General features: G+C 40.4%; 1 protein-coding gene across 4 annotated transcripts in view; it reads right to left on the bottom strand.

Moving 5' to 3' along the window:
• Positions 1–15,997, bottom strand: part of Kiz (kizuna centrosomal protein) — a 104,782-nt gene that overhangs the window by 83,617 nt on the left and 5,168 nt on the right. For all 4 annotated transcript variants that reach the window (XM_052183820.1, XM_052183821.1, XM_052183822.1 and 1 more), the window contains exons 3-4: positions 13,601–13,763; positions 5,682–5,762 (exon numbers count right to left, since the gene is read on the bottom strand). In XM_052183820.1, the coding sequence (XP_052039780.1) occupies positions 5,682–5,762; positions 13,601–13,763 (244 nt within the window). The remainder of the gene's footprint in view (positions 1–5,681; positions 5,763–13,600; positions 13,764–15,997) is intronic.

Here is a 15,997-nt window from a genome sequence, read left to right as displayed (position 1 = left end):
GAATATAAGCACAATGAGATTTGTAGCAGACCCTACAACAACAAAATCACTATATGTTCTCCTCTAGAGCTCCCCTTGTACTACATCAGAAGAGGAAAGGGCAGTTTCCCACAGCACACAGCTGTCTTAGCTGGGCTGGTTCCTGCTTCCCTTGCCCTCCCCAGGACCTTTTCCCCTTCCCCCTCGCTCCACAGGACATGCCCTGTATCTATGAGTATAAGTGTCCCACTTGTAGGAGTGTTTGCAACATGCTTTCACACACTCCCAGCACAGAGGCAAGCAAAGGAAGACAACTATCTAGCAGAAAGTTCCCACAAAGGGTGTTTGGACTATGGGAAAGAAGTTCCTTTAAGAATGGCCCTTTCCCGTCATTTTCTCAAGGAAATTATTTTATACAGTAACCAAAAAATATGTAGATGGACATATTCAGATTCTTGACCAAAATAAACTTTATAAAAATAATGGGTCTTTCTTTTCTCTTCTTTTCTTTTCTTTTTCTCTCTTTTTAAAAATTTTTTTAAGACTCCAGATTAGTCTGTTCTGTTGGGATCTGGATTCAGGGTCTAGCACTCACCACTGTGGGACCTGGGGACAAGATACTTAACTTCTTTGAGCGCTCATTTCCTAATCTGCAAAGTAAATAGTAAAATACTTTGGGTTTTATAAGGCTGTTTGTATGGATGTATACACACACACACACACACACACACACACACACACACACACACACTGATATATACCCACACACAAGTTCCTACAATGAGAGCAGGAATATAGTAAGACCAATGCAAATGTTAGCCCTGACTAGAACCACACTTCACAGAAGGCACATCTAAAAGGAAACAGGGTGCCAATCGTGCAGGCTCCATCTGGCCTGTTACTCAGATGAAACAGGACACATCTTTCACACTGAGAGAATGGCCCTCGGAGCAGGCTATTAGCACGCTCTCTGTATGCTGAAAGAAAAGCATTTCCTACACAACCCTTAGAAACAGGGCAGTGTACTTAGTTTGTAGAAGGCTTTGGATTTGTTTAAATAACTCAATCCTCTTGAGAAATTACTATAATTCAGCTTAGTTTCTAATTATTTTCTGAACTACTAGCATAGAAATTAAAAAGCTATGCAAAGGGTTGGGGTATGTCTCAGTGACAGAGTGCTTGCAAAGCATTTCTAAGGGCTTGTGTTCAGTCCAAGCACTGAAAAAAATATTAATCAAAAAGACACCAAGCTGAACACTGAATGACTGTCTTTAGTCATCATGGCTCAGAGTCAAATGTCATCCTAACTTTGAGGAGGACATGAGGGAAGGTCTCCATCCTCCAAATGGCCAACTGCTCAGAGACTCATTCTAGAAAGAGTCTGTATGTTTCCCTTTGAGCAGTGACTACTCAGGAAGCCGTTGATGAGGGTAGCACTTTCTAGATACCTATTGATAGTAACCTTCTCTGCTTATTTCCCTCAGCAGCTAGAAGAGAGCCAGCCCTAAAGTCCTGGGACTCACTATCCTAGGTATGTGTCTACTGTTATCCTGTGCCATACCTGTGCCATACCTGTGCTTCTTGGCCTGAGAGCTTCTGTTGACAGCTATGTAGTAACCAGAAGTAGAGTCAGACACACAGCTCGTGGCTAAGCTGGAGGACAAATAAGTTCTCTTCATCTCCCTAGGGCAGGATACTTCTGAAACATATTTTTTACAGTCTTTCCAGGGTCCTCAGTGGGGCTGAGTGGCAGGTGCTCACGGTGATAACCTATTCAATCATACACCCACTGGCTGCTTTCCCTTCTCTGTCACTACACTCCCTCCTTAATTGTGCCTCTGGGACCATCTCTTTAAGTAACTACTTGCAATAAATCCTCGTCTTAGGATTTGCTTCCAGAAGACCCTCAAGTTATTTGCTCTTTCTCGATAGGGGCACTTCAGCTTTAGGATTCCTTTCCCTCTTCCTAGGGTATTTATACCAGTTTCCCTTCCACAGGGTATCTGTTTCCTTAACTCTCTGCGATGAACCTGGCACTGCAGAGTCTGTCCTGATTTTATGAACACTGCAAAGAAGCTCACAATAGTAGCCATTCTCCTAGAGCCAGGAAGAACCAGTCCTCGCCATCTAACACTAAGGAGCTGCCTCTACTACAGTGGGGCTTCTCCCAATAGCAGGTCGGTCCCCTTTGCTAATGAGCTCAAGGCTGTGGTTAAAGCTGCTGCAATGCTCTAACATGCCCAGCAGGCTCTCCTTGACTCTGGTGTTAGTGCAATGTTTCTTCTCCATTCAAATTCTTCTGTGCGGCCAAGCCAACTAGAACAGATGATCCTATATGAACATTTTGGGGGTGGGCCCTCTGTTTACTATAGCTCTTCTTAGTCAGCTGAACTTAACAGCACCAACACAGATCAATTCATCCCTAAGGTAAAAATACAGCACCAAGAACTTCCTTTGTCTGTCTCACTGTGAATCTGCCCTAACCTCAATGAACATTTCCCCAAACTTTGTTGGAAGGAATTATAGCAAAATGGCCTGGGTCTGATTTTAGGTCCTACTCTATAGCCTGGGTAAGTCAACTAACCTTTCTTACCCTTGCTATAAAATGGGACAATAATCACATCTAAGACCAGGGCTGTCAAAGGATTGAATGATATAGGGAAAGTGCCACTGCAGCACCCAGCATGGAGGAAGGGCAAAGGCTGCTACTAGAACTGGGAGTAGCAACCTGCATGCAGAGCTGTCCCCCCACAACCCTACAGCAGCAGAGCCGACACCCCACATAACCTTCAGTCTGTGGTGAGCTTCCCTGGCTCTCTGAAGTTCTCCAGCCCTGGAGAATACCATCTGTACCATCCTAAACTTTAGATGTTTCTACCTCTACCTCCCAAGCACAGGGATTACTGATGTGTACCTGATTTATGGAGTACTGGTAGACTAAAACCAAGGACTTTTGCTTCTGGGGAGCATAATTGAGCTGTATGCCTAAAACCATCTTTTTTCTGATATAGTCTTATAGCTGTGATCTAATCTCTCCCCTCTATCAATGACTTCCTCTGCAATGGCTACCCTAATACCTCTCAGATCGTTCTTCCCGTCTGACCCTGATTTCCCCAGGTTCATCCTGGCCAGCTTCACTCCTGTGGTATAACCAGCTTATGCTTCTTTATCTGTCCCAACACATACAGATACACACACAGACACACATTATTGTTCTAGGAGGAAAGCTCAGTTCTTAAACATAAAGCCTTAGCAATGGGTACCTGGATTTCACGGTACACCTGTCCAAGCTCATTTTCTAGTGCGTCCCACAATCTCTTTAGATTTCAGCCTGACTAGCCAATGATCTCTGGGCTTCCCCATTCCAAATCTTTTACTGGTAGTGCTACCACTACCAATAGGGTCCACACATTGACAAAGACCAACGTCCTACTCATCCTTCAGGACCTGCCAAGCACCATTCCCTCTAGTAAGGCTTGTGCACACTGCAGAGGAAGCAGCCTCATCTTTCTCCTACAGTTCAAGTTTGTCCCCATAACTAACTGGCATGTTCTGCACACTACTCTGTGCCTCAGAAAGAACACTGCTTTATCAAGAATTAAGACATTCTTGCTCTTTGCTCTCCACTCTCCCACATATTCTCACCTCTCTGCCGCTTGGGCTCCCTCTCCACGTGGTCATGGCCGGCCACCACTCTACTTCTCTACTCTCTCTCCCTCTCTCTGCCTTTCTCTACCACTAACTCCATCCCCTACTCTGAATAAACTATTCTATACCATGAAAAAAAAAAAAAGAATTAAGACATTCTTAAAGGCGCCTACCGAGGCTTCTCAAGAGAACAGTTGCACAATGACTATGCTATACATTAGAAAGTCCCAGTCACTGGGCACAGGGACAAATTCCCCTGACTGCCTAAAGGGGAGGAGCTTGATTCCAATAAAAGTACAACCTAATTCATAAGATAAGGACTCACTCAGGAATTAGCATTTAATGAGGATTAACCAAGCCATGTTTTTGCTGTCATGCATTTACCTTTTAATTGATTAGATATCAAGGGAAAATTAGAAAAGGCAAGATACAAGTTCCTTGAAATGTTATCTAATTGATTCTTATTGCAGCCAATAGTCAAAGCTTTTGAGAAGACAGCTTTCAGTGCAAAGAAAACATCCTGTTCTAATTATCAAGTGTCAACCCCACAATTATAGGAAGGCACAGAGTCAGTAGTGCAAATGGGGGGGGGGGCGGGTTGAGGATGTTCTCTCCCATTTTACTTAAGTGTCATTGATACAGCCACGCTCAGAATGTGTCTATCAGGATCCGCAGAGAAAGAACAAACTGGAATATGTCTATCAAGAACAGCAGAGAAAGAACAAACTGGTTTATAGATTAAAAGTATGTCAATTATTTCCCAGCCAAACGTCAAACAGTTTCTGTCTGTCTGGCTTGGAAGTCTATCACATCACACCACATTTGCCCTACATCTAATGGTGTATGAATCACTTATCATTAAAGGCCTTTTTATACAGGTCAAGGTTGTGGGGCTTGGTGTTTGTATCTTACTGTTTAAAGAATGCTCTAAATTCTAGCTTTTTAACTTTTTAATCTATGGGAAAAGAAAACGAAAACTTCCTGTAAACTCAGATTAATGCCTGCTAATGCAAGGAAAAAAGGAAAACTAAACCTTCCTTCTACCATAAAAACAAAATAGTGTGGCCTCTGTTTCTTTTCTGATAAGAGTCTTAAATACCAAACAGTTAACTGCATAATAACATTTACTGGCAGCCAGGCAGCCTGCTTAGCAGATATATAAAGCAGGTAAAAGGAGAAAAAGTTAATTTCTTGGCTGAATGATTCCATCGGTAGCTATAGGGCAAACCTGAAAGTCTTTTAGTAAAGTAGCAGTTGATTCTTCTATCAATCTGTAGCACACATACTCTTCCAAGGAAAGCATTAAATATGAAAATCATATCCCGTTATCATCTGTTTCCAGCTTTCAGCCCAGTAAGCTTTTCTTAATGAATGCTGCAGCCTAAGGAACAAGCACGCTGTTGGCTTCTCTGAATAATGGAGTGATGCTACCATTTCTGCTTATTACAATATCGACTGGCTGAGGGGGTTTCACACATAGTCACAAGTGACTACTCTTGCCAGCATGCTCCAAGTTATTACAAGATGTTTTTAGACATTTCATCTAAAAGAGCTTTACTGCTTTTAGTGAAGAAAACATCTATGGTCTTGAGCAGAATCATTTATATGGAGATAGGCAGAAGGATTAGAAGCCTGTATTACAGCAGATATATAGCAGAATTTATTTAAGTATTCCTTGCTGGTCTTTTTGTCTATTGCTTAGATACGCAATCTTTTCTTTCCACTTTGTCTGTGAAAAGGTTCAAATGTACAAAATTATACATACAAAGGAAAGAATCAAAGCACCACACTCAGTTTATTTTCACTTAAAACATTTCTCAATCCAATAAAAAGTAGGTACAAAACACTAATCATGAAAATACAATTTTACCTTCTGCAACCTTGAGGTTTACTTTGAAATCTTAAGTCCATTAAGACAATACCTTGTAAGTAAAATTCTTTTGAAATCACGGTTCTATCAAAGAATCTCTTTAAGATGATTTTATTTAAAATTTTCAACATATAAGCATTCTAAGAATTTCTGGAAACATCAAACCCCCGCTTCCCTGAGCTACCTTTGCTCGGTCTTCGTCACTCGCTCCCAGGCTGCCCTTTGACAGGAGGCGCATCCTCTTCAGTTCAGCCTCATATTCAGCCTAAATAGAAAACAGTCGCATTTTGTGGTAGATGCTATTGCAAGTAAACCCACATATATCTTGCCTTCCTTGCCACATAAAAGGTACAAATGGAGTTAAAAAAAAAAAAGGCTGACATTGCCAAGAAATTCAGCTTACCTTGGAAAACAGGCAATTTCACAAACAATATATACCAAGAGTTGAACTCTATAAAATGTTACATACATTTTAAAGTAAAACAAGGCTTAATGGATTTTTACTTAGTCTTCCATCTGTTTATGAAATAAAACCTCAATCCTCAATACACACGCATACCAACAGCTTGATATTTTCTTTAAGCTATCATGAAAATCCAGTTACTTGATTATAAAAGTTAGATATTAGGTATCTATTTTCAAAGCCTTAAAAAGAAAAAAGTAAGTCCTATCGTTTGTTATTACATATTATATCTTACATTATCATGATCCCCAAACTCACAGCAAATCAGTTTTATTTTCTAGGAATAAGATTATAGTGTAAGTAGTCAACACTACCATCTGAATCAAGTTTGCTCTGGCACTGGTAACTTCAAGAGGTGTACATCATTACCTCACTATAACCAATGAAAATGATTCAAACATAAAATGTCTTTCTCTAAAATGCACAGCATGAAAAGTACTTTGATTCAGTATATTACTACTCAAAGCCTTAAAAAGCCACTGATAGCAGCCCATCACAGATAAGTATCAGGATGTTTCTGAATTAAGCAGTTAGACAAACAATTTGAAACATACCTATCAGATAATGAATTAAAGGCTGGTTCCTTAGCTTTTTGTCTAACAAAAATAGGTCTGAAATTTGTTTTAACAGAAAAAAATGCATAAGCAACAATAACGCAAACTGAACATTCGCCTTAGCATTTTAAAAGATATTATTCATTTCTGCCTTTTTAATAACATGTAGGGACTTTTTCTTCTAACAGGTGCTATTAATATAACAGAGGTCAGCAATGATCAAATAGATACGTTGCTAAAATTTTAAAGGACTGGCCAAATGATACAGTAAAATGATAAGTAAACAGAGATCATGGAATATGACAGTTTTGATCAGTGAGAATTAGACCTGTCTGGTCATTAGGGAATCATTTCAGAGCCACCTCTCAAACACAGACAACTTTCTTATAGGAAAGTTCATCTCACAAGGGTTATTTGATTTATTATGTTGAAGCAAAATGCAAATAATACTTGCATAAGTTTCAAAAAAACAGTAAGAAATATATCCTCAGGAACCTGATCTAGATGGTTCTCAACACATTTGAAAATTGAACTGAACTATTTCTAAATTATGGGTCAAAAAATGTTTAATAAATTTTGAAGCTAGAGTGATGCTACCACAAATTGATAGTAAATATAAACTATATCTCTGTACCCTTTAGAAAAATCACCACTTAGAATATTCTGTTCTTTTTCTTTGCCCTTTATAGGTCATTTAGTAATTATCAGAGCTTCTGAATGCTAGAAGGTTTCCAACTGCAGGCTATGAGCTCCCCAGTTCTACCTCCTCTCCCACTGCAATTAAGCAAAGGGTTCTACTCTTTTAAAAGTTCATTTAAAGATGGACACACCAGCACATCCTAGCACTCAGGGGACGGCAAAGGCAGGAAGATGATGGATTCAAGTGTGCCTGGACTGCACAAAACATGTCTTGAAAATTTTTATTTTTGTTTTTTTAGGTTGGTCCTAAAATATTATACAGATCAATTTCCCCAAGACTGTTCCTGCTAAAAATGTCTAATGTGACAAAGTGGCATCAGAGGACATGTCCTTGTTTACATCTCCAGCTGTCACTCCCTAGTTTCATTCCTAATCTCTTCTCTCATCAGGCCTTATGTGTCTTTTTCTGTTTCCTTACAACATCAGAGCTTAGAATCTTTTCTAATGAGATCCCTCCAGCCTTTGTTCTCTTTCTGACACACGGACTTTTCATGGTGAGACTTACTGATTTGACAGGCAGGGAAACTCATGTTCCAGTAGCATCACCTAGCCCAGAATCCCTAGCATGACCCCCTTATCGTTCTCCCCAGCCTGGGAAACCTGTTTTAATAAACGAACAGTGCCGAGTTAACCCATGCGCATTCCATGAGGGATTGCCCTGCTTCATGGCACCGGTGATGCTGCTCATAATTTAAGAGGACCTCTCCATTCGCTTCCGCACCTCCACAAGCAATCGATTTCAGCTGAATCACTGGGCACTGTGGTGCCCAGGGTGGGCGATGGGAAAAGAGACAAGTGTTCGTACAGGTATTTCAGGACTCTGGGATATCCCTCACGGCACGCCTCCCTTCCCACTGTACTCCTCTGTATTCTCACCTGCCTACCTTTTACTCACTGTCATTTTCCCTTATGACTTTCTTTCTCTCCTTGGCTTCTGAAATTGCACAGCTGATTCTCAGTTACGGACTGGAGGTGGGAGGGGACAGTTGAAGTACACTTAAGATATTTAAGTTCATTGCCCCCGCTTCCACATTATAACTCAAGATGGGCACAGTGGCAAATTGTTCAGTTTGATTCTCAAGTGACTCTTTGGCTTTCTCTCTCCCTATTTCTTCCAGTATACATGCTTTTTCCTAGATAGTGGAATCTCACTAGAAGATAAGAGAACATGCTTTTATTCAACTAACACATTCATTAATAAGAAAGACATTCTGACTGCTGAAAATGAGATTTGCTACGTATCTGGCCTTTTAGGACCCTTAAGCTCCTAGCTTGCCCACAGGGGTTGTTACAGGCTTAGTCAGGAACTAAATAAAAACTCAAAAGATTTGTCCTCAAATGTTACCTATCCCTCTTCAGCATATAACCTCCTGACAACTGTCCAGGAAAAGCACACCTCTAAGCACTGAGACTGTATCTTCAGGGTGACTCTACTGACCATAAATGCTTCCTGGGATGGTATACATAGGATGTAATTAACACCACATTAGTTCCTACATAGGTGGTTACAATCCATAAGAGAATCCACCACAAGACACAGAAGAGTTAACTTGTGACCAAGTCTCACTGCTTCCTGAGTGCTCACTGGGAATCACATTCTGGGTGGGATACAGAGCTAAGAAAAGGAAACCATGGTGAAATAATAATAATTAAAAAAAAAGATGAATAAACAATTAGAAATCCGTGAAGGAAGGACAGAAGTGACACAGACTTAATTCAGGACAAGGAAACAAAGGCAGGTGTGAGATAATGTGGGGCACTCAAGGAACCGGAATTGCTCAGCAGGTTAAAGCCCGTGGGTATGTGTGACCATGAAAAGGGTGCAGGTGCCCAGCTGAAAAAGATGAAGGGGAGAAAGGGAAGGACACGGGGATGGGAGAGAGAGAAGGCAGTGGGAGAAAGGGGGGAAAGGGGATATGTTTCTGTGAAGGAGTGTGTACATCACAGGCTGAGGCTGGAGATAGTGCAGAAGTAGAGACCAGCACCTTAGCTACCCCCTCAGGTTGAGAACAGACATAATCAGGTGAGTCTTGCCCTGGTGATGACATTTCCTGAATTCTCTGACATGCTGGTGCCATACCTGGTACAGTGTGGTAGGCTGTGTATATCTTAGTTAATAAATACTCCATAAAATAAAATAGAATAATAAATAAATAAATACTCCATACTTATGTCTGGGACCTTTCTCAGTGCTAAATTCCAGTATCTGGCTATCTGTGTCTAGGGCTTCTCAAGATCCTGGGAGTCTTCCCTGTCTACAGGAATATATGACTACCTTTCCACCACCTGCACCTCTGCCCATCAGTTCCTAACCCACGCTGTTCCAGAATCGCTGTAGATAATCATAAATGAGCCATGAGATCAGTTAATTCTTTTTCAGATTCTAGGCCATTCTAAAAGATTTTAGCATTATATACATACAATAAGGAGGGATGGGCTTATCTCTACTAAGGAGGAGAAACAGATTAAATATAACTTGAGACAACCTTCCACCTCTCAGAAACTCCTTCACCATATCTCCTTCCTAGCATTCTACTGATCTGAGTTCATGTGCACTCAGTGTCTTCTATTCAGAGACAAACTCTGTAGCATTTGGAGGTGAATATTTTTCTCTTTAAGCAATTTACCTAAGGTGATCAGCAAAGGAAGTAAAGATCTGATATCAAAGTAGAAAAGCATTAAGAGGGAGTACATGATTCTGCTGTACCCATGGCTAATGCTGGGGACAGGCCTAAAAGTCAACATCTCCTATGGCAAATCTCTGCCAACAGCTAAACTAAGGGTTTAGCTGGGGTTCTGACATCAGTGTTGGGTTCCATGGACGTGTGGCAGGCACGCAGCTTTGGATTCAGAGTGACTGCTAGATCCCAGTGCTACATGGATACCAAGTCCTTTTATCTCATCAACAGAATTGTTTCAAACAAGGAATTCTTACCCAAAGTGCAAAGCAACATAATCTAAGTGATTTTTGAAGCATTTTGTAAGTAAAACGTTTCATATTTTTATATAGTTAGTTATTTTCTAAAAAATGGTCCCCTGTGCTGATATTCTTTCCTAGCTCATTTTACAAGGCTCTAAGACATATCTGTTATATATAACTAATGCTCTCAATTTTAAAATATTTACAAAAGATTATTCCAAATCTTTCCTCCTACATTTGATTATAAGAAGACATCAATAATCGGATAAGGCCATGATATAAAAATAAGAGGGAATTTTCTTTTACTTCCTTTATTCCTCTTTTTCCTACTGCTTTATTTTCTACGAGAAATCTCTGAGTAGTTGACAGTGTGGATAATGGCAACTGCTTCTTAACTTAAGCATTTGATTGGAATACTTACTAAGAGGCAAAATTTGCTAAAGCTTCAACACAGCTAATCCCAGAAGTTGGTTTCTGAACTCTGTTCCCCACTTAAAGACACTACGACTCCTTGTAAAGGCTAAGTTTGTCTGAGGCACACTTACATTGTCTTGCTATGCCCCAAAGGAAAGAAGGCTCAGAATCCAAATGGCCATACAGAAAGGGCACAGGAACCACCTAATGAGCTGCAGGTATAGCTCATCAGGTCATGTGTGAGCATGTTTAAGGTACTAACTTCAATCCCCAGGGCCCCAAAATAGAGTTCCACTGGCTATGTTTAGATCAATAGAAAAAAAAAAACTAACTATTGAAAATATGCTAATTAAATAAAAACTCACATGTTCATCATGCTATTGAAAAGGAGGGAGAGGGCAAGGAGGTAATTTCTCTTTGGTACAGAATAAAGTACGTTAATGGAAGATGCAACTGAAAACTGCTACTCTGACATTCTCCATTACAATAACTCTCTCAGGAAGGCTCATCCACAGATCCCCAAATGAGTGGGTAAAAAGCTAGTGAGAGCATGATCTTCCAGTGATGCCAAGCCATCACTCCACAGTCTAGCTACTATGTTCTAAGATACCTTAAATCGGGTCTCTATAGATTACCATCTTAGCCAACAACTCAAAGACTGCCTCAATCATATAAGACCATGACACCAGGGACTCTTTTAATGGACACTACAGGAAGCCTGGTTCACCTGAGACTATTAACCCAAATCAGTTAAAACTGCATCATAGTGCAAGCTACACCATCAGGATTTGGCAGGTATGTATGGCTTGCTAAGCTGATGCTGTATCAGAGAACACTGCATAGACATAGAACATTCTCAGACTGCGGAAAGTTCTGCCAGGCAGTGCTAGTCCAAACCACATTTCCAGTTCACAGGGGATGGGGTCGGAGGTGGGGGCAGATTCTGGACCAGGAAACCAGAACTCAAATTCCAAGTGACAAGCAATTGGCTGACTTCCTCAAAATAGCTAATACCATTGAAAAAAGGAAACAAAACATCTGCGATTAGTGAAACAAAATATATTTTAGGGACTTCGTAAATTATGGTAAATGTATGAGATGATAAAACAAAGCCCAAGAAAGGAGAAGCCTATTGTTGTATTTTATACACTATAAAAATTGCTAGATTCAGGGTCTGCCATCAGAATTCCTGCACATCAGCATATGAACAATGCCCCTGTATATTTTTCTCCTCTTTTTTTGGGGGGTGGGGGGTGGGTGTTCAAGACAGGGTTTCTCTGTGTAGCCCTGGCTGTCCTGGAACTCACTCTATAGACCAGGCTGGCCTCGAACTCAGAAATCCGCCTACCTCTGCCTCCCAAGTGCGTGTGCCACCACCGCCTGGCTATTTTTCTCCTCTTTATGAGAAAAGCCTGACTCCTTAGATGCATTGTCAGAGCCCTGCCATGTGCACAGGCATTTTGCACATGGAGAAACACTGAGGTCCTCTTAATAAAGGAAGGGATAGTCTTCTGTACACAGGCATTTGTGAAGAACCGGGTTCCTTGAGATCCTTGTTTTCTGAACACTGTTCAAGGTCACCCACAAAGATTTCTAAGGGATCTCTTCCCTGTGCTTAGACTGACTATCACAGTCACCTAGAAGATCAGTCACAAGGCTAGAGAGATGGCTCAGCGGTTAGTAGTGTGTACTATTCCTACACAGGATCCAGTTTCCTACAACCTACTTTGAGAGAATCACAGGTACCTGTGACTGCAGCTCCTGGAGAGCCATTATCTTTGGTCTCCTACACCTTCATGAACAAACCCACACAAAGACCTACATACACCTCATTAAAAATAAGTATTAAAACATAAAAAGAGCTCAAAGCAGTCATAAGCCACAGTTTTATTCTACTTGTTTTGACTTAATTCCATTATGAATGTGGTTTGTCTATTGGTAGTTGACATACCTGTGTGTGATGGTCATTAATACAATTGTTCATGCTAGTAAAATGTGCATGTGTGTTTCTTACTTTACTGTGCAAAAGTAATTTACTGATGTCCTATCACGATTTTTATGCTTGTCTATGATGTTCTTTTTTAAATCCACAAATAAACATCTTATAAATAGTTTTTTAATTTGAAATTAGTTTAAAATAGACATTAAAGGATCATGATGATAACTATAACTATAGCTATATATATATATCATATAAACTCTAATGGGTTGACTTTTTAGGGGAACTGGAAAACTCTGAATATGAGCTGAATATTAAATGACACTGCAGATGATTTAGTTTTAAGCATGACAACATGAGTCTAATTATATAAGACACTACCCTTGTGCTTAAGAGCTTAGGAGAGAAGTGTCATGATAGAAACAAGAAACTGCTCAGAAAGAAAGCCCACATGTGTATACAAAGCAAATACAGACACATATTTAGAACTGTTGTTTCTAGTGGAGATGGTGTCCATTAGAATACGTCCTTTCATTTTCTATAAATTTGAATTTTTTGCAATACAATTGAGCTAGGGAAAAACTGATAGAGCACACACACACACACACACACACACACACAAACCCACACAAACCACCTTCTCTGAGTACTCTGTTGAGTTAGCCTAGACTATGACCCCGACCATTGCAGACAGCAAGCAAGAAGTCCTAGCATCTGGCCCTCCAGATAGCATAAGTTGGGAAGGTCACACAGCCATGCATGGAAAGGGCCAGAATGAAAGGGAGCCTTCAACAGCAGTCACTGCACCCCAGAGTCCAGGAGCAGGAAGGTGATATCCCAGGGACATTTCCACCCTCAGTGCTCCCCACCACCAATGGACTCCTGCCCTAAAGGGCACAGCCCAGACCAAAGAGAACAAAAAATAGAAAAAAACAAAGAACACCAACCAACCAACCTAAGAACTCAATATAAAGAGGGAATTGGTTTTCAAACAGGAATTTAACGCTGCTTAAATCCACTCTACCAACAAATAACCCTACTCAGATAACTGAAAGTGGTGCCTGCCACTGATCTGGAAAAGCTTTTCAAAACACACTGCAGAAAACAACGTTACCTTTAGTTTTTGAAGCTTCTCTGTATTGGTGGTCAAGTGTTCAACATATGTATGGACACACTCAAACTTCTTTAAATATCCTTGGTTTCGAGCCTGAGCCCTCCTTTCAGACTCACATACTTCCTTCAGGTATTTCTTTAGTTTTACACATTTCAGCTTAGCTCTTTAAAAAAAAAAGTAGATCCTTAATAACAGAATTCAAACAAACTTAAGAACAATTTTCTTTAACAAAAGTGTTAGTGAGACAATTAAAAATCTAAGAAATGTACTCAAAGTCCAATAAACAGAATGCATATTGAGTTTAGAGAAAGAAAATGAATATAGTTATCACTATTGTATTGCATTAGTCACAGCATGGCACAGCTCTCCTGAGGAATGTATACAGTACTATTTGGTAACAATAAAGATTCACATCCTGTTGAGACAGGTCTCACTGTACAGCTGGGATGGGCTGGAATGTGCCACCTTCTTCCTTGGCTTCCCCGGTGTACAGATTCCAGGTGTGCAGTACCTTGCCCCATGGCAGTGGGCACAGCTACATGAATTGGATTCCTTTCTATCTTTCTTATTTTATCTGGTTTACTTTGTTCTTTTACACAGGACTTCTCTGTGCAGCCCTAGCTGTCCCAGAACTCTCTCTAGAGACTAGCCTGGCCACCCGCCTCTGCCTCCTCCTGGGAATGCTGGGATCAAAGGTGTGAAGCACCATGCCCAGTTCTAGATTTATTTCTTAAACTGAAATAGGGATTAAAGAACAGTATACCTTTGGCCATATTGAGAGGCATATATAACCAATGAGCAGTTTTTACATGACAACCAATTTTTAAATCAATTGTTTATGTAAAATGAAACTATAAACTATAGTCCATAAAATTAAGAAAACTGAAAATCTAAAATAAAAAAACTATCATTTCAAAAATGTAAAAATGTATTAGACATTGCAACAAGCATACTTCTGAAATATTTTGTAATAATATATAAACTCTAAGAAAACCCAGTAGAGATTCTTATCCAGTTGTAACACTAAAAGACATACTAAAGAGCTCAAGGTATATAACCTTCTCTTCTTATACAAATATGCTAATTTTCTTCCTTCTTCATAACTACCCCAAACAGCACCTATTATGAGCATTTATATTATTGGTCCAGTAAGATACTTTATATTTTCTCACCCAGACATATATTTACCTTCCCAGCAAATTTTCAGAAATGCTAGAAATTTCTAAAATTAATTAACAACAGATTTTAAACCTCTAACTCTAGGCTAACAAGCTTTAAGAGATCCCACTATATCTCTGGGGAAGAGTTCATACATGAGTGTGTTCTCCAGTGTAAGTCAGAGGACAGCCTCAGGTGCCAGTCCTCACCTTCTACCTTGTTTGAGACAGGGACTCTAGCTGTTTACCACTGCATATACCAGACTACTTGGCTCACAAATTCCTGAGAAGCTCTGGTTTCTACCTACCATCTCCATGTGGGATTCCAGACATGCACCACCATGTCTGGATTTATGTGCACTCTGAGGATCTGAACGTAACACCTCAGGTTTGCACAGCCAGGACTTACTCACTAAGACTAACCCTAACTTGAACCCTAACCCGAACCCTAACCTGAACCCGAACCTTAACCCTAACTCCAATCTTCCCAGCATTTATCATGCTAATGACACTGTGCTTTAACTGTGGCTGGCTGGCTGACTTCGGTTTTCCTTCTGGATAATACAATCTACCACTGTTTTCCCTGCTGCCCATATCTTCATTTTTGACCCAAATGACAGTAAGGGAGGAAGGCCCTGACTTACTCTTATCTAGGTACTTAGTAAGGCTGTTCTGTAACCATGCCTTCTCCACCAAAATGCTTGTCCTCATTCTTGCTATTCTTGCTAAATCTGGCCGTGTGTGGCATCCATCCATCCAAGCAATCATTGATATATTCTGCTGTGCAAGTATGAAAACTGTCTACCTACAGTCAACGGGAAAACAGGCTATTGCAGTGAGATGGATGCTCTGAGGGAAAGTGAAAGGAGCTTTTCAAACAACCTGCCTGCCCGAGCTGAGGAAGCAAGGGGGCCCTCCCAGGGCAGCAAGTGTTCAGGAAAAGGCTAAAAGATGGATAAAAGCTAACAGATCAGCTGTAACAATGACATGCCTTACTCTCTGCAGAAGCTAAACAATGTTGAAATAAGAATAAAAAAAAGACAGCTTTGGTGGGGGGTGGGAGGGGGTGTGCCTTTAATCCTAGCACCTGCAGGCAGAATCAGGTGGATCTCTGAGTTCAAGGCCAGCCTGGTCTATAGATCCAGTTACAGGGCTCCATAAAGAAACCCTGTCTCAAAAACCCAAAAAAGAAAGGAAAAAAAGACTATACTGCCTTATTTTAAAATCTTTAAGCAAAACC

Source organism: Apodemus sylvaticus, chromosome 5 (genome assembly GCF_947179515.1).
Source record: "Apodemus sylvaticus chromosome 5, mApoSyl1.1, whole genome shotgun sequence".
Lineage (NCBI taxonomy): Eukaryota > Metazoa > Chordata > Mammalia > Rodentia > Muridae > Apodemus > Apodemus sylvaticus.
Note: the sequence above shows the minus strand (reverse complement) of the source record. Positions and strands in the feature narration are given on the sequence as shown.